Below are 25,786 nucleotides of genomic sequence, written 5' to 3' on the forward strand. Positions count from 1 at the left end.
GTTGCGAGGGAGACCCGAACGTTTCCCTTTTTAATCGGCTGCCCGAGCGGTGCGGAGCGTGGTGTGTGCCTATTCCTATTCCTGTGCCTGTGCCTGTCCCTGTGTCCCTGCCCCTGTCCCTGTCCCTGTCCCTGTCCCTGTGTCCCTGTCCCTGCCCCTGTCCCTGTCCCTGTCCCTGTCTGTGTCTCTGCGGCGGGCGCGGGCGGTGGGTGGGTGTTCCCGGCACGGCTCGGCACGGCTCGGCTCGGCACGGCTCGGCAGCACGCCGGGAGGCAGGTTAGTGCTTGCAGGCGCTTTTTTCACAACTGGTTTCGCACGGCGGCATCGCTGCGGAACCGCGTGTGCGCTGCGCGTCTCCCTCTCATCCCCCCCCAACCCAACCCAACCCAACCCAACCCAACCCCTCCCCGCGCCTTCCCTCCCTCCCTCCTCCGTGCATCACCGTCTATATTTAGCCGCAGATGGCTTTATCGGCCAGACACCTCCCGGAGGAAATGCCGTGCGCGCTCGGGCTGCCGGGCCCCGCGCAGAGCGGGGGCGGCCGGGGGGGTGCGGCGCCCCGGGGAGCGCTGGCGGGGCCCCGCTGGGTGACAGGGGGAGGGACAGACGTGTCCTCGGTTTCCTCCGTGCGCTGGGGCGCTCAGCCCGCCGTCGGGGTTGCGTAACGGGAGCGGCGGCTGCGCCCACCCCCGCGGAGGGCGGGTATAAATATAGAAAGGTGCGTTGCCCCCTCCGTTGTCCCCTCCTGTCCCCGCAGCGCTTGTGGCACTGCAGGCGTTGGGCCGAGCATCTCTCGGTGAGAAGTGTCCCCGCCAGGCTTGTGGGGACAGAGAGCAGGGGGAGCGGCGGGGCGTGCGAAGAGTTAAAAGTCTGCTGCTTGTTGCAATGAAATTATGGCTGGCAGTGGCGCCGCGGCTCGCTCGGCAGAGCTCCACTTCTAAACAGTTCACCAGGAGTTCAGGGCGGCGATGGTTGTGCACACACACACACGCCGGGTGCACACACACACACACACACACACACACACACACGCCGGGGGCGCACGGCCACAGGGGGTGGCTTTGGGGAAGGGGCTGGCAGCCGTCGGGGCCCCTGGGATGTCCCACCCCGTCCCTGCGACTGGGCGGGCTTTGCCCTCCCGTGCTCGGGGGGCGCGGGGGTGGCTGTGGGGCCTCCAGATCACCCGCCTTGGGCTGCAGCAGCTCTCGCTCCCCCCAGCGCAACTTCAGCATTTCGCTATCTGCACGTGTCAGGGGATTGATGAGCTCTAGTTCAGGCACCTCGCCTTATCTTAATGATACATTTCCCCCGAGGAAAGCAGGCAGCCCCTCCGAGGAGCCCTGGCCCCAAAGGGAAGAGGGGACAGACAGAGGGACTCGGTGCCGTCCAGGCCCTTCCCGAGCCAGTGTCTGTCCCTTACAGATGAGGCATGGCACGGGGTGGCTGCTAACCTTACTGGCTACTAACCCTACGTAAACCCCTAAATCACTCTCTCCATGCTGCCGCTGCCTCTATTGAAAACATTACGAGCGGCGCATCTGGAAACCAGTAAATCTGTCCAGAAAAAACGTCTTTCCAGCGAAATAACTCCTTATGAATGATGGCGCGGTAACTAACCTCCGTGGATTTTTGTTTCCTGGCGGCGATTTGTGCGGACTTCATTAGGAAAAGCTAACCGTCCTGGAGAAAGGAGGGTCACCGCGCCGTTTCATTAATATACATTTGTTCCAGACGTGGAGTTTTGCACAAAAGGCCCCTCTGAGGGGAGAAAAAAGTGTTGGGGAACAAGGCTTTCCTGCCGTTTTCAGTCCTTAAACCTCTCTGAACGTGTGTGAAGTATTGTGTTAAAGGCCCAATCTGGGCTTCTTCCCTATTAAATGCCAAAGTGATCATTTGCATATTTTGTAGCCTGACAAAGGAAATGAGTTTGCTGGGGAAGCATGGATGCTTTGGGAGACGTTAGGCATTAAACTCCCAGTGGTCAATCGCCCGTTACTGGCTTGTGTGTGTGTGTAAAAGGAGTATCATGCCTCCTGCTTAAAGGCTTCTATTTTTGTGAGAGAGGAAGAGCTGAGGGATATCCTGTGCATTAAAGGCTCCCCCTACTTATTAACCCAGCATTTAGCAGCAGGATGCAGGCTGAAGCTCAGTCAAAAGAAACGACTCAACCTCCGAAGAGCAATTAAAATCTTGCACTGGAATAAATCATGCACCGCGATAATCCTGTTAATAAAACGCAGCTTGTCCTGACACTTCGCTCATGCAGCAAACTAGAATTTAATGCGAGCGGAGGTGGCATTAGGCAAGGTAGAGGGGAGGAAAAGCCTTTCCCTCTCGGCTGCTGGACGCAGAAATGTGGTTACCTTTCACCTGCCTCTCTGGCTGCACACAGCGCCGATCCTCTTGGACTGCTAATACTTCTCCAGTGAGCCCGCTAATGATTTCTTTCCCTGGAGTGAGCAGGCATCATTGAATTACTGAAAGCACTCGCAGCAGCAGCAGCAGCAGCAGCAGCAGCAGCAGCAGCAGCAGCAGCAGCAACAGCTCCGATGCAGAAGCCACCAGGGCTCCTCACTTAATCAAATCAAGGGGTGGGGAGCTCGCCAACCCACTTACTATTTTTAACCCCTTTCTCCAAGTTAGTCATGTGCAGACGCTAAAAGGGAGGTTTTTATTTAGATGCCTTCTGTAGCAGTGTCTCTTCAGTTTTAAGTCGTCGTGTAAAAGCCTTATCAGCAATCAGCGTAGCTAACACGCGCCGGTGTGTGGTTGTTCTTACCGTGCTCTCCTGCTCCTGTGTGTTCCTAAAGCAGGGCTTTTGTGAGTGCCTGTGGGTTGTTTAAATGTTCCCCCAGGCTCACAGGGTCTCCTTCCTTGGTTCAATCTGTGTGAGATGAAGATTCGGGGACAGGTGTATACTTGGCCGGCTGAGTCATTTCTTGTGGAAATGAAATGCTGCGGAGAAACTTTTATTTGTCGATAGTCTGGAATGATTCTTAATTTTTTGGATGTGCGCTGGGGAAAAGATCCATCTCCTTTGACCTATAAATGCCCTCAATTTGCTCCTTTATTGCCGGGTATCTCCCTTAGCGGTTAACGTAGGCAGCTCACTCCCCGCACCAATCCTGCATTCATTATTAATTACCCGGAGGGAGGCTGGCTGCTCCACTGTGATGTTTGCACTTCCTCCTAGACAAATCTGCTCAACTTTTTCTTTTTTTTTTCTTATTTTCTTCCTCTTTTCTTTTTTTTAAAATAGAATATAAAACCGTGAAGAGAAGCGTTGATTTTTTAAGAAGACGTCATGCTTTCTGCAACTCCCCTCTATGGCAATGTTCATAGCTGGATGAGCAATGAAAGGGTCCGCATGTGTGGAATTAATGAAGACAGGTAAATATTTAAGCTTCTGGCAAGTTAAACCACACTGTAATTCTGCAGAGCGAGGTCTCGGAGTTAGCTCGCTTCCCTAACACTGGAGCAGAAAGCTGCCACCTTGCATTGAGATCAGCCCAGCTTGGAGGGAGGGCAAAGGGAGAGAGTCAAGACGTGCCTGTGAGCAGTAGAGCAGATGCTGATTTACTATGGAACAGGCAACCTGGGTCAGTGAAGTGGGGGGCGCCCCCAAAGCAGCCTTTGAGTGTGCTTTTACAGTTAATTTATCATTTTGCATTTGAAGGGGAATTAAACCAAATAGTGCATGTTTTCTTGTGGTGACTCTCTGCAGCAGAGGGGCTCATGCCTGCAACTTGGTGTTCCCTGCCTTTGGACCAACAGCTTGTCATGTGAAATAGGATCAGTAGTGTCTGTCTCCCACAAGTGAATTTCTCCTCCCCCCCCCCCACCTTTTTTCCTGATGAATATAATTCTTTTGATGATTAAAATTACAGTGTTCCATGGGGTGACACAGGCAGTGTCAGGTATCCCCTTCCCTTAAATCCCAGCTTTTTAAAAAGTAAAATGATGTTGGGACAGAAGCTGCAGATGTGCCTCCAGTTCTCTGTGCCAGTTTTGTGTGGTTTTAGTGCTTTTCTCTCTTCTCATTCCCTGTTCTCACTGTTGTGTGAAAAGCCTCCAAAAAGCTGGTGGAAGTTTTTGGTCTTTGCAGGGAATACTGTTTGCAAACATAAGCTGAAGGAAAACAGCCAAGTGTCTCAGTTTGCTTTCTCACCCTCCCTCCCCACTTTCTTCCCAGTTGTTCAGGGATAATAACTGTATGTGCTACTTGCAGGGAAGGTGAATCTTTTCAAAATAAATGGATTAAAATCACATTTCTGCTTTATGGTGATGATGTGCCTTTAAGCACTTTGATTGAAAGGAGTTCTTTTGGGTAATGCTGAAACTTTCCTTCTGCTGCATGTCAGTGATTTTTATCCCTGGGATTTGGAATTTGGCACTAAGGTATATTCTTTATTGGTGATTTCTGTGATAACAAGTCCCACAGCTGCAACACTGGTATGGCACAGATGTGCAACTCCCTCTTTAGCATGGAAGAGCTGATGTTCATATGATATTAGCATGTGTGTTTTAATTTTATCCTCAGCAGTGTTTATGGATGGTATATGAACTGAGTATGTTTAAAATGGGATATTCTCCCCCTGGAAATAAGAAAGGGCAAGGAGCAAAAGAGAAGACCTTGACAAAAACTGCTTGCTTTGGAAGAGGCTGGTCTGAGATGTACTTGGTGTGTTCTTGCTGTCAAAACCCTTTATGCTTATTTTCAAATAGTCCTTGATTTTCAAAGTAGTTGGCATGAATGGGTACAGAGAAGGATACACATGTTATCTCATGGGACTTCTCTGAGGGAATCAAAATATGGAGGTGGTATGATACTGCACTGATCTGAGATGTGCAGGATGTTTTCAAATAGTAAGCTTCTGTTTTTCAATAGGAAAATTCCCGTTAATGATGGTGATGCACCGAAAAGCAGACTGGAGTTGAGGGAGGAAAATCACCTGAATCACAGTGTGGTAAGAAGTTATGTGCTTCATGCTGCAGATGAATCTGTGCCTGTCCTTCCCACTGCGACTCTTGCCCCTGCCTGTTACTGTGTGATCCATTTGGAGAAATGATTAAAACACCTTCCTGTTGCAGCTCTAATGGGTTTGGGCACATTCAGATTGTTTCTGTGAAACAGTGAAGTTGGGGCTTTGTTTACTTATCCCGTTAATCTCTTGATGCTTTGTGATATGTGTTGCTGTATGATATCAGATTCTTAGTTTTGCTGTTATGAATGATGCCATGCGGAATGCTATGAATAATGCCATGCATGTGTGACAAAAATAGTTTGTGTAAGCATTAAGAATGTCAATGTTCCAGCAAAGTTAGTGAGGTTTTCCTTTCTTTGAGTCTACATTGGGAGCAGCAGGTGGGAAAGAAATTAGACAGCAGACCTTTCTTCATGCTACATCCTCAGATGCCTTGCCCCATGAATCATGTGGGGGTGATGAGCCCCAGGGCAGAGATGTGGTGGAGGGAGAGGTCCTGTAGGAGGAGGATGAGGAGGAGAGGCGCTCCATTCTTCTCTTTCTGCTCTCCACGCCACAGCTACATCCTCTTGCTCTGGGAGGGCTGGGGCTGAAGAGCCAGTGGTTGCACAGGAGCAGTGTCTTTGAGCATCGTCTCTGGGCCACTCCTGGTTGCTTGAGTCCTTCCATCTTTGTTCCTGGCGGTTTGAATTTTGGATTTGGAGAGATTGGTGTCGATGTTTGTGGTGTTACACATACTGCTCCATAGGTTCCTGTTCTCTCATTTTCCAGTGTAATCAGCCTCTGTACGTTTTCACAACAAACAGCATGTTTGCATTGTTACTGTTTCTCGTCCAAAATGCTGATCTATCTGTGGCTTGAATGGTGGTCATGTTAGTGAGATGTGAAAGTAACATGCTTCTTGTTCTGTAAAGGTGGATGCAACCACAGCACATCGCATCGACAGTCTTGCAGCTCTGAGTATGGACAGGTCTGGGCTCATGCGGGAAGGACTCAGAGTGCCCGGTAGCATTGTCTATTCCAGCTTGTGCGGACTTGGCTCGGAAAAATCGCGGGATGCTACGGGTTCGATAGCCACCCTGGGATTTACTCCTGAAAGAAATCCAGAGATACAGTTTAAGTCTAATCCCCCCGAGGCGGTGGAAAGTGCGGCTGTCTCTGGAAAAGCCCCAAACGGCTTCAGTGCTATATACAAAACGCCACCTGGAATACAAAAAAATTCAGTCCCGACAGGGGAGACACTGGGTTTGGACCGAGCTGCGGGTGACAGGCAGAGTCCCCTCGGTGTCAATGGTGCTAGTTACCTAAGGCTCCCCTGGGTAAACCCCTACATGGAGGGTGCAACGCCCACCATATACCCTTTCCTTGACTCACCAAATAAGTATTCGTTGAACATGTACAAGGCATTGCTACCTCAGCAGTCCACCTACAGCTTACCACAGCACCTGGCTTACTCGCCCGTATGTACGAACGGTGAACGTTTTTTATACCTGCCTCCCTCCCACTACGTCGCCCCTCACATCCCTTCGTCTCTGGCGTCGCCCATGAGGCTCTCGACTGCTTCAGCTTCACCAGCAATCCCACCTTTGGTGCACTGTCCGGATAAGAGCTTGTCATGGAAGATGGGTGTGAGCCCAGGCAATCCTGTTGATGCCTACCCCCACATCCAGAGCAGCAAGCAGCCCCGGGTCCCCACCGCCAAGCCGACCCCTGCCAACTTGCCAGCAGATCCTGCACTCCTGCTGCCACACTCGCCCCGGCCATCTGCCCGCCTCCCCCTGCCCGCCCAGGTCGGGGATGCCTATGCTGATTTCCACAAACATTTCCCCAGGATCACCACGTCTCCCTCCTCTGCTGTTACGCTCCCTAAGCCCTACGTGAACATCAGCAATGAATTTCCGCCTGCTCGCCTCTCCAATGGGAAGGTTCCCAAAGGCAGTGATGCTGGGGAGGCACCCCTGCCATCTGCCCCCCATGCACGGAAAGCTGGCCACGACCGGAAGGACAGCAGGTCTCCCCCACTCCTGGAAAAGCAGACCCCGACCAAAGATGTCACCGACAAACCGCTGGATTTGTCAGCAAAAGTGGTTGATGCAGAAACTGCTGGCAAGTCGGACCACGGTAAGAAAATTATGCCAACGGTGCTGGTGCATGGAAGGGCAGGAGGGGGGACGCACTTGCCAGGCGGTGACATCGTTCAGAAAGAAACCATTTCTCCCGGGAACAGCTGCCCCATCTACAGGCCTGAAATTATCAGCACGGCGCCATCCTCCTGGATCGTTCCTGGTCCCAGCCCCAGTGAGGAGGCTGGGAAGAACGTCCAACTGAAAAACAAGGCACTGGACTGGGTTATGCCACAGCCACGGAGTTCCTCCTGTCCCAGGATGGGTGGCACAGAGGCAGTGGTCGGCAGCGTTTCGGGGACGGTGTCAGCGGGGGGGCGGCCAGCGTCAGCGTCACCAGCTCCCAATGGCAACGTGGATTGCGCCAAGACTGCCCGGAGCTCTGCAGAGAGCACCGCCTCGGTTATCCAGCACGTTGGGCAGCCCGTTGCCACCCCTGCAAAACACAGCAGTAAGGTGGCCAAATCCTGTGGTCAGGAAGCCAACTTCAAGGCGACCGAGACTGCCCTGGCCTCCAGCCCCATCTTCCTGCCGCCCAACGAGGCATTCCGCTCCCCGCCTCTGCCCTACCCCAGGAGCTACCTCCCATACCCAGTGCCGGAGGGGATTGCCATCAGCCCTCTCACCCTCCACGGGAAAGGACATGTCTACCCTCACCCTGTCCTGCTGCCCAACGGCAGCCTCTACCCCACCCACCTGGCTCCCAAACCTGGCCTCCCTTACAGCCTGCCAGCCGGGAGGGGGGAGTTCATGACCTACCAGGATGCGCTGGGAGTGGGGATGGTGCACCCCATGCTGTTGCAGCATTCGGCTTTGGAGATCAATAAGGAGGAGAAGACAGAGCGGAGGTCGCGGTCTCACGAGAGGGTCCGCTATGAGGACCCGGCTCTGCGGGGCCGATTGCCAGAGCTCCTGGAGAGCGGCGGGAAGATGCATTTCGAAATGCCCAGTGACAAGAGTGTGAAATTGCACCAGAGCTCTGGCCATAGTAAAAACTCTGCAAAAAATGACAAACACCTCTTCCCAGATCTTCTGCGAGACGAGCAAGAGGCTAAGAGCGAAGCAAATGTAACGAAAGCCAGCTTTGCTACGGAAAGCAGTAATCAGACTAATGACCCTACAAAGCACAAGGTAGAGCAGGCGTCTCAGCACAGAGATTTTATTGTAATGAGAGAGGAGTTCGGACGAAATAATGATGTTCACGAAACCTATAATTTCAAGCAAGCCCAGAGTTCATCAGTGTTCGGCTTAAGGAAAGAAGATTTATCTGTGAGCCAGCCTAAAGAGAGAGTGGCCGTCCAGCCTTCTCCTGTTTTCTTGGAAAGCACGCACGAGAGCGATGCCCCAGCTCTGGCTTTTGGCAAGGTGCAGGAGGACGCGAAGCCATTCTGCATGGGGACCGCGCCGCCCAGCATCGATGCCAACCAGACTTATACCAAAGACGGAGCCGAGGACGCGGAGTCTGCCGATGGCAAAACACTGAAACCCAAGCCATCCAAACTGGCCAAGAGGATCGCAAACTCTGCTGGTTATGTAGGTGACCGATTCAAGTGTGTGACCACGGAACTGTACGCCGACTCCAGCCAGCTCAGCCGGGAGCAGCGCGCGTTGCAGGTGAGTCCTCGCGGCCCAACGGCCACCGCGCTTTTTGTCGTTATTTCTCTGTTGCAAGTCACAGTTGAGTTTTTTAATAAAGTTGAGAGAAAGCGACACAAGGCGGGGAAGACCAGGGAAATTTTTTCTTGTTTGGGGCGTACTCGCCGTAAATGGTTTTAAATAGCAAAGTAAAGTTGTTAATGAGAGTGAGGCGGTTGTAAAGAGAATAGTATGTGTGGCTTACAGGTATGTATGGGCTAGCAGGCTTTAAAGGGCTTTTACTAAGATCTGGTACAAATGTTAATGCACGTTAATGCAATGTTTGTGCAGTTTCGAGGGGAGTCAGACAGGCATGCATGTTACCTTGGCGCTGGCTGTAATTTCTGGGCTGGCCTGTAGTGCCAACTAGCACGGCATACCCAGAAGTTGTGATTTGTATGCCAAATGTGCCGTTGGATGGTGAGGAGTTGCAGCCATGCATTAGCGGGTCTCAGGCAACGCTGGTGCCAAGCAAGCGCGTAGGGAGGTGTAGGAGTGGTATTGAGGTTGATGCTAAGGGATGATAGACAGATATTGTGTAGGAATATTCTTAGGGTGTTTTACTTTTAATGAAGGGATGAGTTAAGCCAAATTGTTTTGCATTGTTAAGAAAAGAATTGGTTTGTGCTTATAAAAATGGATGAAATTATCTAAATGATCCATTGAGTGCCCATTTTAATTACATAGATGGAAGGATTACAAGAGGACAGTATTTTATGTCTACCTGCTGCTTACTGTGAGGTCAGTTCTTCAAATTTTTATTACTAGACTCTTACATAAACCTTTGAGTTAAATTTCATTTCCAAATACACAAAGGGAAGTTTGTGGGCCATGGTCGTCTTTTATTCATTGTACAGTTTTGTGTTGTTGTTTTTTTGTTTTATTTTATTTTATTTCTTTTTGTTTTTTGTCTCTTTTTACCTCCAAAACCGAATGTTTTTTGTTTTATATATAGTATACATTTATATGTAGTCTTTTATATATATATATACTTATATATGAAAGAATTGTGTGACTATTTGCTTATAAGATACTAGAACACTGTTTACAAGTCAGATGTGTTAAAATCCTACCCGTAGCTGTCTATTTGAAACCCTGGTTTTGAGTCAATTTTTCTTTGGAAATGCTTTCATATAAGGTAAGGTAAATGAAGTAGTTTTTATTGCAAGACTTTTTTTCATATCAATTCTCTTTCTAGCGTGCAATGATGCGCTTCTCAGAGTTGGAGATGAAAGAGAGAGAAGGCCAAACAGCTACCAAAGACTCAGAGGTCTGCAGATTCAGCCAGGCAGACTGGGAAAACTTGAAAGGAAACAGTGAAAAGAAGCCAAAGTCGGTTGCTCTGGAAGATGCCATTGCTGACCAAAATGACAATGACAGATGTAAGCGAATTTAGATGGCTTTCTGAAGCGTGTATGTGTCTCTTTGCCATGGCAGCTTGCAGCAAAGCAAGCAAATCTTCGTGTTCTCACCGTGTTGCTGGTGAAAGTCACTGACCTCATCCTCTGCAGGTGCTGAGTTGCCATGGCTGGTACCCTCTGTGCTTGTTCTGGGATTTGCAAGTTTCTGGTTGCCACTGCACCTGCTTTTCAGGAGATAGTTAACTGTCTGTCACTGAGTTACTGCCTTAGAGAGATCCTCCTTTCAACTGATAGGGTAGCACATCAGCCAGTGAAAGCAAAGGTCTAAGGTTATAATGTAAATACAGAAGGGATATGGGAGAAGAGAGGAAAACAAGAAGGAGTTCAGCTTCCTGAAGTTGCAGGAGCACTGAGATATGCCAGTATTGCAGTCTTCAAAGCAAGGATGGAGGACAGAGGAGTGAAGGGACGTGCGGAAGGATGTGATCTGCCAGGCTGTCTTATCCATAAAACCTGGCAGTAACAACTCCAAATGTTAAGAAGCTACTTTGCCTGGGTGACTTCTGCTGCAGTGTCTGGGAGGTGTGTGTGAGGCACAGGTTCTTGCAGGCAGAAATTTCTTGTGAAATTCCCTGTGGGGCTGTCTGCTCCCTCTAGGCTGTTACAGGGTATCAGAGGACTATGGAAAACGCAATGTCCTAAAAGTAAGATAAACTTAGAAATAAATAAATGGTATTAGGGGATTTTTTACTCTATGCAAGAAAGATCACTTCTTTTTTATACCGGATCGGTTCCTTCTGTTGCTACTTTATTTTGAACAACTCAGAAAAAAAGATGTGTGCTGAAAGCATTGCAAAACAAGAGGAATTGTACTGCAGACTGCACTCTGTGTGTGTGCACAGCTCTGTAACTCAGTGGTTAAATGTGCTCTTTGGTAGGTGGAGATTCATGAGTAGGGCTAGTAGAAAATTTCATTCAGGCAATTTAATAACTTTGAATTATTGTTCTGGTCTTTGGTTAATGCATTTGGCAGGGAGCATGCTGGTCAGTTGTACTTCCTCAGTTACTCACCTAAATTCAAGTTACTGTGGCATTGCTATCGCTAAAACGACAGCCTGGCCTGGCAAAATAGTAAGGGAAAGTTCTAATTGTGGAAATAGACAGGGTAGCAGGGTGGGGAGAGCCAGGCTTGAGCCTCTGGAAGCTAGGCAATCTTTTCCTTCTCCAAGCTGTATCGAGGTAGCTGCAGGGAGGAAGGCACAGCTGCCTTTGCAGCCCTTGTGCTGAAGCTGAGAGCTGGACAGGCTGCTGCCCTGGCTGTCCCTATCACAGCCTTCCTTGCTCCTCAGAGGACTTGGGATGCCCTGGTGATGTCCTCTGTTAAATTCCACCCTGGGTGGGCAGGAAAGCTAGAAGAGCAGTGGCAGCAGCAGTCCTGCTGGCTTGTTCTGGCTGCAGAGAGGGTTCAGCAAAGGGGGGATGATGGGCTGTGGAGTTGAGGGAAGGGTGCAGGGGATTAACTGAAGGGAGGGAAGGCAGGCTTGCTCAGGGACATGGGGTGCTTGTGGAGGGGCAGCAGGGGGCTGTGGAGAGGATGAGTGTGTTAGAGCATAATTGTATGCTGAAACCCCTCCCCCCATCCTTGCAAAAGGCTGATGATATGGTTTGTCTGTAAATTCACCATTTAGTGAGATCTCTGGCACTTGAATCTGCCGGCTGAAATTTGTTTGAGACTGTTAAATAACTGTTGGAAGCAGGGAAAGTATGTTCAGTCTTATGTTAGTTCATTCCTTTCCTCCACTAATTAGCTCTGACTTAACAGGCTATTTCAGACTTTGGCCAAATGTCTAAACTCCTAAAAGCACGGATCTGTTCTGCTGAGGGAGCTCCTTTTTTTGTACGCCCGCCTGGGCAGCAGCAAATACTCACCAGTACAGATTCAGGTCTCAGTAAAAGTTTTTTATCGTGGTGGTTCACCTCCTGCCCCTCGGGATAGCAGCTGATAAATCAGGAAGCCGAGTTTCACACCTCTTGAATGCCTCTACTGTGGTGGCTCGGGCTCTCTGTTGGGGCTTGAGCCACCAGCAGCCTTAATGCATCTCTCACTGAGTGACTGGCAAAGGGGTGATGAGCTCTGCCTTCTCTTCCCCTTCGGTGAGAGCCAGGGCTGCTTGTCCTTTGCCTTCCCATTGCCTTCAATTTCTGACCATGCTGTTGGTGTGTTTGGCTTTAAAGCTCCTGAACGGGAATGAGCTGATGGTTTGCAGCCTCTTCTGTTTCCTTTCTGCCTCCTGCAAGCGATCTTGCTGCTTGAAAAGTTGTTTCTCTCTGTTTCATGTTTGTCTGGCGCTCGCTTGAAAGCGAAACAGCCTTGCCTTTACCTGTGTGAGAGGAGGGAATTCAGGAGTGAAACCAGCGAGCTGCTCTGCCCCCACTGCCAGCACTTCACCTGCCTGATGTCAGTGGGGAGAAAGGAAACTGCATCCAAAACTGTGATTGTGGCACGGAGCCAGCTCCCAGGGCTCCCCTGCTGCTGCCTCGGCACGGTGGCAGCCGTGCTTGGCACGGAGCACCAGAGCCAGTGGGGGCCCTGGCAGCTGCCTGCCCCCTTGGCTCCTCTAAACCTACCAGTGCAACAAAAGGCTAAATAACACGGGCAGGTGATGCTTACAGAGGCATTTGATGCGATGGAAACTGCCTTTTTTTTTTAGCTTGTCCTAGGACTCGCTGTTTTTCCTAGCTGTATTGCACGTGTGTAGACTTTTTTGGAAGCACATGAAGGCACAATATCCGGTTCCTTAAACTTTTCCTCCTACTTGGCAGTGCATGGCTTTGCTGTGCTGGGAGTCTCCTTAAGTACGAGCATTCAGCCTTCTGGAGAAGGGTAAAAGAAGCTGGGCTTTTGTTTTGTTTAGCTTTTTGTTTTACTCTTTTTGTTTTTAAAGGCCCAATTTAAGGCAGATAGCCATGTTAGCTAATTAATGAGCAATTAAAGGCGAGCAGTAAAGTAGATGTGATTCAGTTCTCTCCCATCTCGTCTGGGTTTTGCTGGGCATCTGAGACCGGGCATCTGAGAGCAGGCGCAAAGCTGCTTTGTTGCCAAGGTGACTTGTAAATGTTGCTGAGGCAATGCTGCTCCAGTGCATTTTCATAGCACAAACATGATAAATTATGGGATGCATATGTCATGAGTCATAGGATTGTTCAGAGATCAAGTGATTTAAGCTATTGGCACGGACACGGGCATCAATACGGGCATGTGATGATCGCATGTCGGTTCATAACAAAGCTCCTCCAGAGGTTCTGAGAATGTGTGAAAGATTGAATGAATTCTACAAACTGTGAATTTCTTGATTGGAGAGCATGACTTTACCTGTTTATTTAATTTTTTTAGGATGGAAGACACTGCCTGTTTAAGCCTTAGCTGGGCAAAATTATCCCAGTATATTTAGAAGCCTGATCTTAAGGCAATGAGGTCATTAGGAAAAAGTTAAAGCAGTTGGTATGTGTGAAGGTAAATGGTGCAATGTGCCTAAATACATTGCACGGTTGATCTTAGCGTTGTAGTGAGGTGCCAGTGTCCCTTTGCATGCTGATGCCCCGCTTTTCTTCTTTTTCTTGCTGGGCTGTGTGTACACTGGAACAAATGAAAGATGGAGGCAGTAAACATGTCCTTTGCCCTGGTCAGTTATTACCTTCCTGCCACAGGACATAGAAGGGAAAAAAAAATAAAAAGTCTGTGCACTGAGAGTGGTGGTTGCTTGTTCGTGCAGTGTGGTAGACTTGGGCAGAAGGAAAGAAATGTGGAAAGCTCCCAAGCAGAGGTACTTGGAAGGAAAATGGAAATGAACTGGGTTCCTTCTGCCCCATGGGATACCCAGAACTGAATTTTGAGGATGTCTTAGGGTATTTCTTACTGTTGTTGTGATCTCTGTGCTGAGCGCTGGGTTTTAGCATTTGGATAGTCATTACTGTTTTTTGGATGAATAAAGGGTGCCTTGCATATGAGGGCAATGAGAGGTTGCTCCAGGGAAGAGAAAAGGCTGTTTTTAGATGCCATGTTATTTGAACAAAAGAATCTTCGGCCTAAACATGAAGATGTGTTTCCTTGTTTGCATTGCATGGGAGGGTCTGGTCTCGTTGACAGCAGTTGACAGGAACAGGAAGATGGAAAAACGAAAGTTTTTTTGGGTAGCCTGTTCATGCGTGTCTGTAACTGTTTCTTGTGAGATTGTAACCTGTGCACTAAGAAGATATTGCTTCAGACAGAAACCAGTTGTGAAGAAGCATCTTCTTAATTCTTCCTTGTTTCTAGATTGGTAGGACAGTGAGAAATGGTTTGAATTGTTGGTGCTGGTTGTCACAGCTGGTGTGAGACTGGCAAATACTGGAGGCTTGAGGAAGGAACACATTTAAGAGTTTAATCTCCTTACTCATAGAGGTGTGTTGCTATGAGAACTCAGCATTTATCCTGTGTTTCTGGCTACCTCGCCACTGTTTGAATAATGATGATACGAGAACTCCCAAGTATTTTGTTGTTGTTTTCTTCCTCAGGCAGAGAAAAGGATGTTGTAGATACATGGCATGGGAGGGGGGTGGTGGGAACAAAAGCAGATAAATTCTCCTCATCCTTGTTGGGCACGCACGTTATGCTTATATTGCTGTGCTTGTTGACATTTATATCTTAATTTGGGGAGACATTACGTCTGATCCCGGTTGCTTGCAAAACAGTTTGAGGACAGAGCGGAATCCAGTGGTAAAATATTAATAGAGCCAGCGCTCCGTGAGGCAGCTGCAGCTGTGCCAGGGGGGAAAAGCCTCTGGGCTTTGCGACGTGTCGGTGCAGGCTGCGGGGAGAGCCCGACAGCCCGTGGGCTGCGCCGTGTCCCCGGCAGCGAGTGACCTTTGTTCTTTGGCACCGGGAATCCAGCTGTGGGAGAGGCGGGAGTGCACAGGCAGGGGCTCGTCCCTCCCGGCTCCCTGGCTGGGGCTGCGCTGGGGCTGCGCCGGGGCCGCGCTCCCGCCTGGATGCGAGGTGATTACACAACCGGGATTAGCGCGCGGAGATGCCGCTTCCCTAATGGCCTCAGCCGCAGCCAGTGGGATGGATTGATGGATCCCGGAGCCGCGTGTGCAGCGAGAAGTCCTGGAGAGGCATTTCTGGCTCGGCAGCCACGGAGATGTAGCTCTGCTCCCCTGAGGGTCCCTCTGGGATGTGACCAGGCAGCCGAGGCCAAGGTGTCACGGAGCTGCTGGCAGCCAGTGTTTTTTGGATGAACTGCGATAGGTGTGTGCTGTTCTTCCCAGCACGTGGAGCCCCGGAGGAAGGCTGACAGTGACAAGCTGTTAGCGAGGTCTCTCCTCTCTTTATTTTGCAGCGCAGTCTGAGCGAGCGGCGCTCAGCGTCCCCCGTGCCAAGTCCTCTTGCAGATAGAGAAGGAATTAATCTGCAGCAGGTTGCTTTCGGTGGTGGCAGGCTGGAATTAGCTTGCTGTTTCCTGCAAGCCGTAAAGATTAAGACCATCACCCCCCCCTTCCCTACAGCCTGCTACTTCCTTTGACCCTGCAAGAGCTTCTCTGGGAATTGGTCAGGATGCGCCTGCCTTTTCTCAGGCCAGACAGTGTTAGAAGCAGGAAAGCTATCCCAGTGTAGTGACTCTCAGCATGAACCGTGGCGTGTAGCTGTTGGGGCTGCTGGAGATGAGAAGGCTCTAAGACAGCACAGGAGTGTGGCTGAGAGTGCCCTTACCCGATCTCGTCAGGGAAATTGACCACAGAAGTATAATGTTTCCTTATGAAAGGAGGAAAATAGCAGATTGCATTAAAAATGTAAAATGAAATCTGATAGACGCATTCATTTCTGTTGTGTGACTTAAAACGTGGCTGGGCCAGCTGCTTTTATGCTGTGTGAAACAGGACTGCTGGTGCTTTTGGTGTGGTTATAGGGTACAGCTGTGGGGCGGCGTCCTCGTGCCAGATGTGCGAGCACAGGGTGCTGCCAGATTCATTCTGCTCTGGGGGGGACTCTGCGATTTAGAGGCACGGTCGCAGTAAGCTGAGATACCTGTTCTCTGGAACATCTCAGCGTTGTTGGCTGGGAGAAGTGTGACAAAGTGCATTTTAAAGTCTTGGAAGGAGCATGTGTTGGCCAGACGGCCTTGTGGAGAGGAGCATCGCCAAGCAGCGGAACAGCCCGAGCGTCCCGCTCGCCTGCAGAAAATCAGCTTTTGTTTTGATTTTTCTTGGCCGATATCTTGTGCTGTTTTACTAGCAGCCCTGCAGGCAGCTTCCCAAGCAGTGTAAAAATTATGCCGGGGTGTCTTCTGGTGCCCGCAAACATTTCCAGAGCCCTTGGTGCTACCAGGAGCCATTTCCAGATTGTGGTGAAAACTCATCAGGAAGGTTTCCCCTCGCTACCCCCCACCCTTTCATTACTGACAACAAGTATTTTGAGAACAGTCATGAAACCAGGAGGGGTTTGCAGAGCTGTAGGAAGGTGCTGTCAAGATAAGATGGGATAGAATTGGGCTGCCTCCAGACACTGCCAGGGGTGGGTCTTGGAGGACACAGGAGGGGAGAGGGGGCAGTGAGAGAAGTGAGAGAAGAGGAGCAGTGTCAGCCCGGATAAGGGGGAAGAGCAGAAGGTGAAGGCCAGGCTGCACAGGGCAAAAGACTGAGTAAAAGGTAGAAAGGATTCCTCTCCATTCCAGGGGGGAAGGGGAACAGAACTGTCAGGGGTCCAGGTGGGAAACCAGCAAATACGTTTGCAGGAAGGAGAGAAGTGGGAGAAGGAGGAAGGGCAAGAAGGAGGAAGAAGAAAAGGAACAGTGAGCCATGGGGAAGCAGGATGGAACATACAGTTTGTCAGACAGTGGCAGAGGTGTGGAGTAATTGTCGGCCAGGAGGGCTAAAACACGTGGGAAGCCCAACTTGTTTGTGGGAATCGTAAATAGGAGCTGATTATCTGTGTTGAAGTCTGTACTGCATCTCTGCCTAACCTTGCCTTTGCTAGTTTGGTTAAACCCAAGAAAATAACGTTATTCAAGATGGTGATTAAGTGTAATTTTAAATCAAGCATCCATTTAAAATTGCATAGGCTGTCTCTGAATTTGGGCAAACAGTATTGGAGGGAAGCTGAAGTTAGTGCAGGCGAGACAGCATGGGTGTTTTTGTGGCTAATTTGTCAGACTAGTTTCTAGTAAGCTTTTCAGAGCTCACCCTCTTGCTATTGCTGGAAATACTCCTTGAAAAAAGTGAGGTCTGTTTTAAAAGGAGGTGACAGAGATCATGTGAGGTACAGTGCCTGGTTGGTTACTTGAAGTGAGGAAGCCTTTTTATAACCTTGGATTCAAGTAGTGCTTTTTTGCAAAATATCACAGCTATTCTTAGTGGTATTTCTGTGTCCGTGTTCTGTATCCCATTTATATCTCCAGAAGAAGGGATGAATGCTTTTAAGTCAGACTGTGCAATTTGATGGGAGAAGTTAGTGAAAGATTGGGAATTAGGGGAGGACTAATACTTGGTTGTCATCAGAAGGTATTTTTGAACTGGATTGTTACTTGCCAGAGTTTAAGGGGGTGAGGTTGCTTTGTGAAAAGGGTTTGTGCTTTCAGTATCTAAAGATGTTTCTTTATTTAAAAAAGCATATTGTGATGTTTCTATGGATACAAGTGTAGTGAATATTGTGCTTCTTAAATTAATGTAAAAACAACACAAAGTAGTGTGCATTTGGGGGTTTTTTGCTTAACAGTTGAGAAAACTGCTGCCTTAGGGGCTGGGCAGAGGTGACTTGTTCCCAAGTACAATTTTGTGTTTATTTGCATGCCTCATGAGCTGTAAGTCATGATGGAGATGACTTTGAAGAGATCAGAGAGCAAAGCCTTCTCACAATGAATTGTGTCGTATTTATTAGGTCTTGTGGTGTTTGTTTGTTTTTTATTTTTAGGTAACTATGCTAGTACAGAAAACAACCGAGGTCACTTTCTTGAAACTCCAGAGGAAAAAGATCTCTCAAGTGAGAAATGTTATTTAGAGAGACATTCTGTATATGAAAAGGCAGAAGATCAGCCAACAGAAGATTTTGGCCAACATTCATGTCCACGTCTGGACAGGAAACGTAAACACTCTGGTGAGAGAGTGCAAAATGATGGCAGCCAAAATGAAAGCTTTGTGGATGAACTGCAGGACGAAGTTATATCAAAAGCAAAAAAGAAAAAGAACTCCAAAGGTAAGACAGCATTTTGCTTTGGTCTCTCTCAAGGAATGTCTTGTGAAAGGAACGTCCCTTTGGCTTAATGTGTTTCCATTTTTGAACTTGCTAGTTACTAATGTGAGCACTGTCATTTCACTTTTAAATTATATATATGTATATATATGTATGTATATATATGTATATATAAAAAAACTTGGTATGTAAGGATAAAGCACTAGTCATTGGACACTGTAGCCACAGCAGTGCAAGTTACTGTAGTGCATGTAACCCTTAATGAGCGAAGCTTTAAAATGCATAGTTTGGTGCTAAAGCTGAGACTATATGCCCCGAAAGTGAAATGTAGCTTTTGTTTTAAGTTGAGGGGGCTTTTTGATTAATTTTTAGTTATTTTTCCATTAGATGACTGGCCTGAGAGGGAAATGACAAACAATTCCTCTAACCACTTAGAAGAGCCCAATTGTAATGAGGTGACCAACCTGAAGGTGTGCATTGAATTAACAGGGCTCCATCCCAAAAAGCAGCGTCACCTGCAGCATCTTAGGGAACTATGGGAGCAGCAGGTGTCACCAGAGAGATCCCCGTCCGGCAAGTTGGGCCGGCAAAGCAGGAAAGATTTAGCTGAGGCTGTTCAGCCAGAGGCCACTGCAAAGGTCAAAGACTTCACAGAAGAAAGGCACACCAAGAAAAGGTCAGAGGCCAAAAGCAATAGAAGTTGGTCTGAAGAGTCCCTCAAAACAAGTGACAATGAACAAGGTATGCAGAGACTACTAGGGAAACCAGCTGGCTTTAGCATTTACAGTGACGCATGCTGCCACCGATGTTAAGGAATTGTCAAGAGTTTTTTTCTTCTTTCTTGTTTTGTATTTTTTAATTATATATATTTCTGTAGATTTCCATTTTTATAAGGACTGACACCTCCTCTTTAAGAATTGCACTGTAGCTGATATTTGTCAGACAAGAAAATGTGTTTGTATGTGTGTAACTATGTGTTTGTGTGTGCGTGCATGTGTGTTTTGGCTTTAAATATTTTCATAGATGATGTGAAGATGAAGTTTATGACTCTAGAGGAGAGTTGGGGCGGGCATAAAATGTGGGCGTGCTTTTGGGTGAGAGAGGGAACAAATGGGCTGCTAGTTTGGTGTAAGGGTGTTTAACCACACCTAGGATTTGAGGGGCTGTGAGCTTCTGAAACAGCATCAGCGCAGCTATAGCAGCTCTTAATCTTGGGAACCCAACACCTCCAGCATCCTCAGCACTGCTGGCTTCCCCTGCCTTTCCCAGGCTATATGCTCAAGAGTAAAGCTCATCCTCCTCCTGACAAGGATGTTTTGCTGTTTTGTCCTGAGCACATCCTGTAAACCCCTTTCACCCCACTTCCCGGCCCCTTGGCAGAGGTCTTCCAGCACCTCTCTCCTAAGGGATTGCTTCCTCAAAGTGTATCAGCTTTCTTTGACTTGTTTTTGGCTTCTTTTTCCCCCCCTCACTCCACTTCCTCCTTTCCCCATCCTCCATCCCATTTCTGTTGATTCCCTATCCTGGAGGAGAGCCTGCGGATTTAATCTGCCAAATTTTCATTGGGATGGACAGGTCACTCTTCTGTCCTCACTGTCCTCAGCCCCTGGGCATATTTTTCTTCTCCGATGCTTTTCTACTTCCCTTCAACATTTTGCTGTTGTAGCTTGTTGGAGAACTGACAGGGAATGGAATGACACAGTCCACAGGGTCAATCCCCTTTTCCCTTCTTTCTCTTTTCCTGTTCTTACCTCTCCTAGCCCTTGGCTCGTTTTTGAGGAAAGACTATTTCTGAGAGTGGGAGCTCCATGTATGGCATTTGGGTTCCTTCCTCCTTCATAAACCCGGGACCTTCATTGACTAGAAGACATTCACATTCCAGCTGGCCTAACCTAGAGTTCAGTGAGATCCCCTTAAAAGAGAGAAGCAAGAGGACTGAGTCCAGATCATCCTGTGCCAGTGAGGATTTTCCTTAGTAGCGTCTCTGAAACAGTCACAGGCCAAAGTATCAGCTTCTCTTTGGTCCTAAAGCTCCTCATCTGTCCTTCTCCGTGGTAGGATTATCTGAGGGCAGAAACCCCCAAACTTTGATGCTTATTGATGGGGAAGGTTCTCCAGAAGGATTTGTAGAGCAGGACATCAAAACTTGGTTTGAAAGGAGCTTTGACTCTTAGTTTCATACTTCATGTGCTGCCTTGGTGAGCATGGTATGGGCTCAAACACCCTGCCCCTCACCTTTGTGCTTTCAGAGAGAGATACCTTGTAGAGATTAAAGGAGGGTCACTAACAAGGAGCTGTATTGTGTAAGCATGCTCTCACTTTCCCCTGCAATGCCTCCTGTGGCAGTGATAGGCTCATGGCCTTGGGAAAGAAAAAGAGGTGGCTCCCAATTTATGCACCATTCCCAAAGGTATTCAGGTTCAGTTGCCCTATGGCTATAAAAAAACTCTTGAGTTTGGAAGCTGCTATAAAACCGTAAAGTTGACTAAATTGCACCTCACTATTCATTGTACAAAGACACTGGATATCATTTAGATAATTTTGCTGATGCTTCTCCAGCCCTGTTAAAGTGTAAACTTTTGAATCTCCTTGTTCTTAGTTGACTGGGGTGAGGACATTTTTCCCCATTGTCATCCTCTGCATGACAGTCTCATGGGGATGGAGTCTTCCAGCTTGCCTGTCTTGCTCAGGACTAGTCCCCAAACTTTTCTTAAGCAAGCAGAGACTGTCAATATAAGCATATATACTGTCACTTACAGCTTTTTTTTTTTTTTAGTTTGGGGCCGACAACAGCTGTTGTCTGTGCTCAAGCACTGTCTGAAGTTGTGGCAGTCCCCACTGCTGAGCAGCTGGTTGTATCCCAAGGCTGTAACAGGACATGAGAGTTGCCTCTGTGCCTCTGAAGCCTCAGTCTGACATTAGCAGGATGATTTCCCACTCTTGCCTGCTGCATGTCTCTGGGAATGTGGAGGTTCCTGACTTCTGGACTTGCTACCCTGTTTGTGTTTATCCAAAGCAGTGTGGGCAGCAGGTCGAGGGAGGTGATTCTGTCTCTCTGCTCTGCTCCTGTGAGACCCTCACCTGCAGTGCTGTGTCCAATTGTTTGGCCCCCAACATGGGGAGAATGTTGGACCTGCTGGAGTGAGTCCAGAGGAGGCCACAAAGAAAACTGGGGGTGGATCACCTCTGCTCTAAAGGCAGGCTGAAGGGGAGCTGAGATTGCTCAGCCTGGAGAAGAGAAGGCTCTGGGGAAAACTTACAGCACATTCCAGAACCTAAAAGAGGGCTGTGAGAGAGCTGGAGAGGGACTTCTGACAAGGGCATGGCAACCTGCTCTAGTGGAATGTGTCCCTGCCCATGGCAGGGGGGTTAGAACTGGATGATCTTTAAGGGATAATCTCCCTTCCAAGCCTAAAACATTTCATGATTCTCTGATCCTGTTGCAAAGTAAGGCTGCTGTGCTGGGTCTCCAGGGTGCATCGGGTCCATGAACACGGGCACACTGCTGCCTCAGGGCACCACACTGCTTGCCCAGCCCCGTAACCAAGGCAGAAGCCACGGCCTGTGCTGTGGTCCCAGCTGAGCAATAACCCTGTGCTGCTGGCAGTGCTGTGCCAGCTCTCCCGATGCTCCCCCGGGGAGCCGCAGCCGCTCACCCGCGGCGAGGAGAAAAGCCTGAACAGCGCGGAAACAAAAGCCCTGAGGAGAGAAGCCAGGAGGATCTCGCCCACCGGGGAACATGTGCCAGCCCCTGGGAGCTGCCTGGGGCTGCAGGCAGCGCGGGGGCCACGGGCTTGGCAGGCAGGAGGAGGCAGCTGCCGGGGTGGGAGCTGAACAAGCGAGCATTCAGGTGACGCGGCAGCAGCTGCTTTTCCGCGTGGACCTCTCGGCAGCCCCGCTCCTGCGGGAAGGGAGACAGGTCCTGCTCTGAGTCAGACTTGCCACAACCCACATCAGTCAGAGGCCTGAGTTTTTTGGGGTTTTTGGTTTGGGTTTTCTTTTTTTCTTTCTTTTTCCCAATGGATATTTAGGTGTATCCCTGCTCGCTCTTGTTTTTCTTCTCTCTTCACATGGTCAGACAGAAAGATGGGGTTGGGATTCCAGGATTAAACAGTTGCTGCTTTTCTGCTCCTGTTGTCTTGCATTTCCCATGCTGATGCTTGGCTTTTTCTGTGTAGTGCTGGTGTCTTGCAATGATATTGATCCTGAAGCTCCTGGGCCCATAACATTGCTGCTGTCCATCTCTTGGCTCTGATGCATGTTTAGCCTGGTGCCTGCTGTCACCACTGCGGAGGGTCAGAGTGAAGCACAGAGTTGATGTGGAGTTTGCAGGCAGGAGTACACATTTTTTGTGGTGATTAAACTTCTGCTTTCAATGCCTTGACATCTCTGCATGGGAAAGCCTGCAGTTCTTTGAGATCAGCTTCCTGTGTTTTTTTTCCTCCATCCTTTCAGTATTTCTATCCTTCTCCAGACCTGTGAGTTTCTCATTCTATTGTAGTTTTTTTCTGCATGCAGCTGTTTGTTCCATTTGTACTTACCAGAGCTCCTCATTGTTACTTTCCATCTTTTTTTTTTTCTTTAGTAAGTGATTAAGTAGGTAATGATGGTACTTCGGTATTGGAATTGGGCTTTTCACATGCTACTCAGTTAGGTTAGCTGGGAACATGAGGATTAAACACTCTTTACCTCATGCTGTCTACAGAGTTGGAAAGACAGCCTTGCTTCCATAGGCTCAGCTTATGACTAGGTGCCTTCCTTCAGTATTGCAAAGCCTGAAAAACTTAAATGATTTTTGCTGAACAATTTGCACATCATGTGTCCCATAAATTCCCTGACATCTGCTTGGCAAGCCGTGGTATGTGTCTTTTTCTAGAAAGAAAAAGACTGCCTCAAAAGAACTGAGGGATTTCTGTTTTCATCCTCAATCTAGAAAGCCTTCTGTGAGTTGCTTTCACAGGTCTATTTAAAGGAAGACTAAAGTGTGAAACTGCCCACCAAGAGGATTCTAGATTTTGTTTTCTTTTTTACCAACTGGTTCCAGACCGAATCTCTTTAAGTAAGGGTGTCTCTCCTTTGAGCACCTGCTTATTTGCTCCCGCCATCTCTTCAGTTCTGAAAGTAGCATCACTTCAGAGACTTCTTAGAGCAAGGGAGCTTCTTTCAAGTTCTCAAAGTTTTTTCCACACCTTCCCTTGGTTGTGTAGTATTGTTTGGCTGAAATGTCCCTTCCTTTACAGCAACCTTTAATTTTTCTGCAGAGGAGTTGGTTCTGAGGTCACCTCAATTCTCCTCCCAAGGGAAATTCAGACTATAAAAAGTCAACTTTCTTGTCCTTGTTTTGTTTTAAGCCTGCTTGCACTCTGAAAAAAAAAAACCAAAAAACCAAAACTAACCATGCTTTTTGCATGTGGCCCAGATTGTGGGATCCAGCTTGTTGGAACTAACCCCCAGAGAAAACCCAGCCCTGCCAGTATCCTGCCACAGGCAGCAGAGCACTGGCCTTACTGTCCCAATGTCCCAGAAAGACTCACTTCTGAACGGAATTCTTGGGGGAAAAAGCATCTGATTGCTTTTCCTGCAAAATCACTCTGCTTTCTGATAGACAGCTTGCACAGACTTCTGTAGGGACAGCTCCTTGAGTGGTCTTTCTTCTCTTGGCTTGTTTTTGAAGTCCAAATGCTGCTTAGGATGTGTTCCCCATCTTACCACTGTGTTGGGGCTAAGCTCAACATTCCCACCTGTGCTGTCCCATTAAAATCTAATCCATGCTCCCACCTTTCTCCCTGTCCCCTCTCCCTATCCCTGTGTCTGCACTTCCACCCCACTGAGACAAGCCGGGCTGGGGCCCAGGCTGCTGGAGGAGTTGGTTCCCCTTCAGATCAGGCAGTCCTGGGTAAGGAGGCGAGTTTTTCCCTGCAGCTGTTCCGCTCTGCCCGTGGTGGCCGGGCTGTGGCACTGCCAAGCCGGCCTGGCACACATCCCCAGGGCGCTGACGCTGCCCGGCACCTGCGCGGGGCATTTCATTCAGGGGTTTTTATTAGAGCCCGGGAGCCGTGAGCGCGGCGTCGACGGGAGAGATGCTATTTACAGTTTGGATGTGGAACGCTTAAAATATTAATGATTTGAAAATGTAATTGTAGATCTCTTAAGCAGTGGAGGAGCTTGTGTTAAGTGCTAGCAATGCATTTTGCGTTTAACGCACCATGCGATGTGTAATGCCTTTCCTTCCCATTTAGGCTTGCCCGTATTCCCGGTGTCTCCGCACATGAAGAGCCTTGCATCCACCAATGCAAACAGCAAAAGGCAGGCTCAGCCAAGCTGTACTCCAGCCTCGAGGTTGGCTGCCAAACAGCAGAAAATTAAAGAAAGCCGGAAGACAGATGGGCTGTACACAGACGAAGAGGAGGATTTCCAACATGCATCTCTGCTGCCGAAATACAGCGAGTGTGAGAAGCCATCAGGGAAACGTCAGTGTAAAACAAAACACTTGGCACTGCAGGAGAGGAGAAGGAGGTCATCTTTGACAGGGGATGATACCACAGATATCGAAAATGCTGAAGATAAGGTATCTTTATTTAGTCTTAATTGTCCACTGGCCTCTGAGAAGGCAGAGCCAGCTTGCTTAGAACTAATGCACTATCTTGCATGCAGGGTAGTGGGGGTTGCATTCAGATTTGTCTATGGATGCTTCGCACATTTTGTCTTTGCTTTTCTTAATCTTAGTTGAAGGCACTGTTGCAGGGGTGAAGCATCTTGCGTTTAAAAGCTGTAGCGGGTCTTCCTTTAAAAATTAAATACGAGTAGAGGAGTATATGACAAAACACAGTCCCATCACTGCACTGTGCAGACAAAGATTAAAAACCCCCCGCTGTAATGGTTTTGACAGGTAACGGTAACGAGGAAAGTCAGGAAGCGACCGGAGCCAACTTCAGACTGTGACTCCTCGCCAGCCAAGCTGTACGAGCAGCAGAAGCCCTACGAGCGCCTGCAGCAGACACAGCCCTCACTGCTGCCGATCCCACAGCCCACGCCCCTGCCCCTGGGCAGCCCGGCCCTGGACACCGCCCTGAGCCGGCCCATGGACACTGCCCCGAGCCGGCCAATGCCACCCGAGGCACGGCGCCTCATCGTCAACAAGAACGCGGGGGAGACGCTGCTGCAGCGGGCAGCACGCCTGGGCTATGAGGTAAGGCTCCCTCGGGATGATTTTTTTTTTTTTTTAATAATTTCAAAAGTTGAAATCTTCTTCTGAGAGCAGCTGAGGGGTCCGTGGTCCAACCTGAATTGCCGCAATCTTCCTAGAGAGAGAGGTCTCGCTAGAGACAGCCTTCCAGGGGTCTCGGGCAGTCCTCTGGGACCAAGGCTCAGCCTGTGGCTGCAAGTGATCAGCTCTCAGCAGTGGTTTCAGCTCTGCCTTGTGAGGTTCTCCCAGGCTGACTCAGACAGAGAGACAGA

General features: G+C 48.9%; 1 protein-coding gene across 6 annotated transcripts in view; it reads left to right on the forward strand.

Moving 5' to 3' along the window:
* Window positions 1–25,786, forward strand: part of BCOR (BCL6 corepressor) — an 82,830-nt gene that overhangs the window by 39,824 nt on the left and 17,220 nt on the right. For 2 of the 6 annotated variants that reach the window (XM_083855012.1, XM_083855010.1), the window contains exons 2-10: window positions 3,260–3,390; window positions 4,889–4,967; window positions 5,900–8,722; window positions 9,431–9,484; window positions 9,942–10,125; window positions 18,050–18,331; window positions 18,716–19,069; window positions 24,568–24,896; window positions 25,218–25,517. In XM_083855012.1, the coding sequence (XP_083711138.1) occupies window positions 3,305–3,390; window positions 4,889–4,967; window positions 5,900–8,722; window positions 9,431–9,484; window positions 9,942–10,125; window positions 18,050–18,331; window positions 18,716–19,069; window positions 24,568–24,896; window positions 25,218–25,517 (4,491 nt within the window). In that variant the 5' untranslated portion in view covers window positions 3,260–3,304. Of the gene's footprint in view, window positions 1–220; window positions 277–2,816; window positions 3,391–4,888; window positions 4,968–5,899; window positions 8,723–9,430; window positions 9,485–9,941; window positions 10,126–18,049; window positions 18,332–18,715; window positions 19,070–24,567; window positions 24,897–25,217; window positions 25,518–25,786 lie in introns of those variants that run through there. The other 4 variants (XM_083855011.1, XM_083855013.1, XM_083855015.1 and 1 more) reach the window with 4 other exon arrangements.

This window comes from Zosterops lateralis (assembly GCF_965231275.1).
Source record: "Zosterops lateralis genome assembly, chromosome: 2".
In the NCBI taxonomy this organism is placed as follows: Eukaryota; Metazoa; Chordata; class Aves; order Passeriformes; family Zosteropidae; genus Zosterops; species Zosterops lateralis.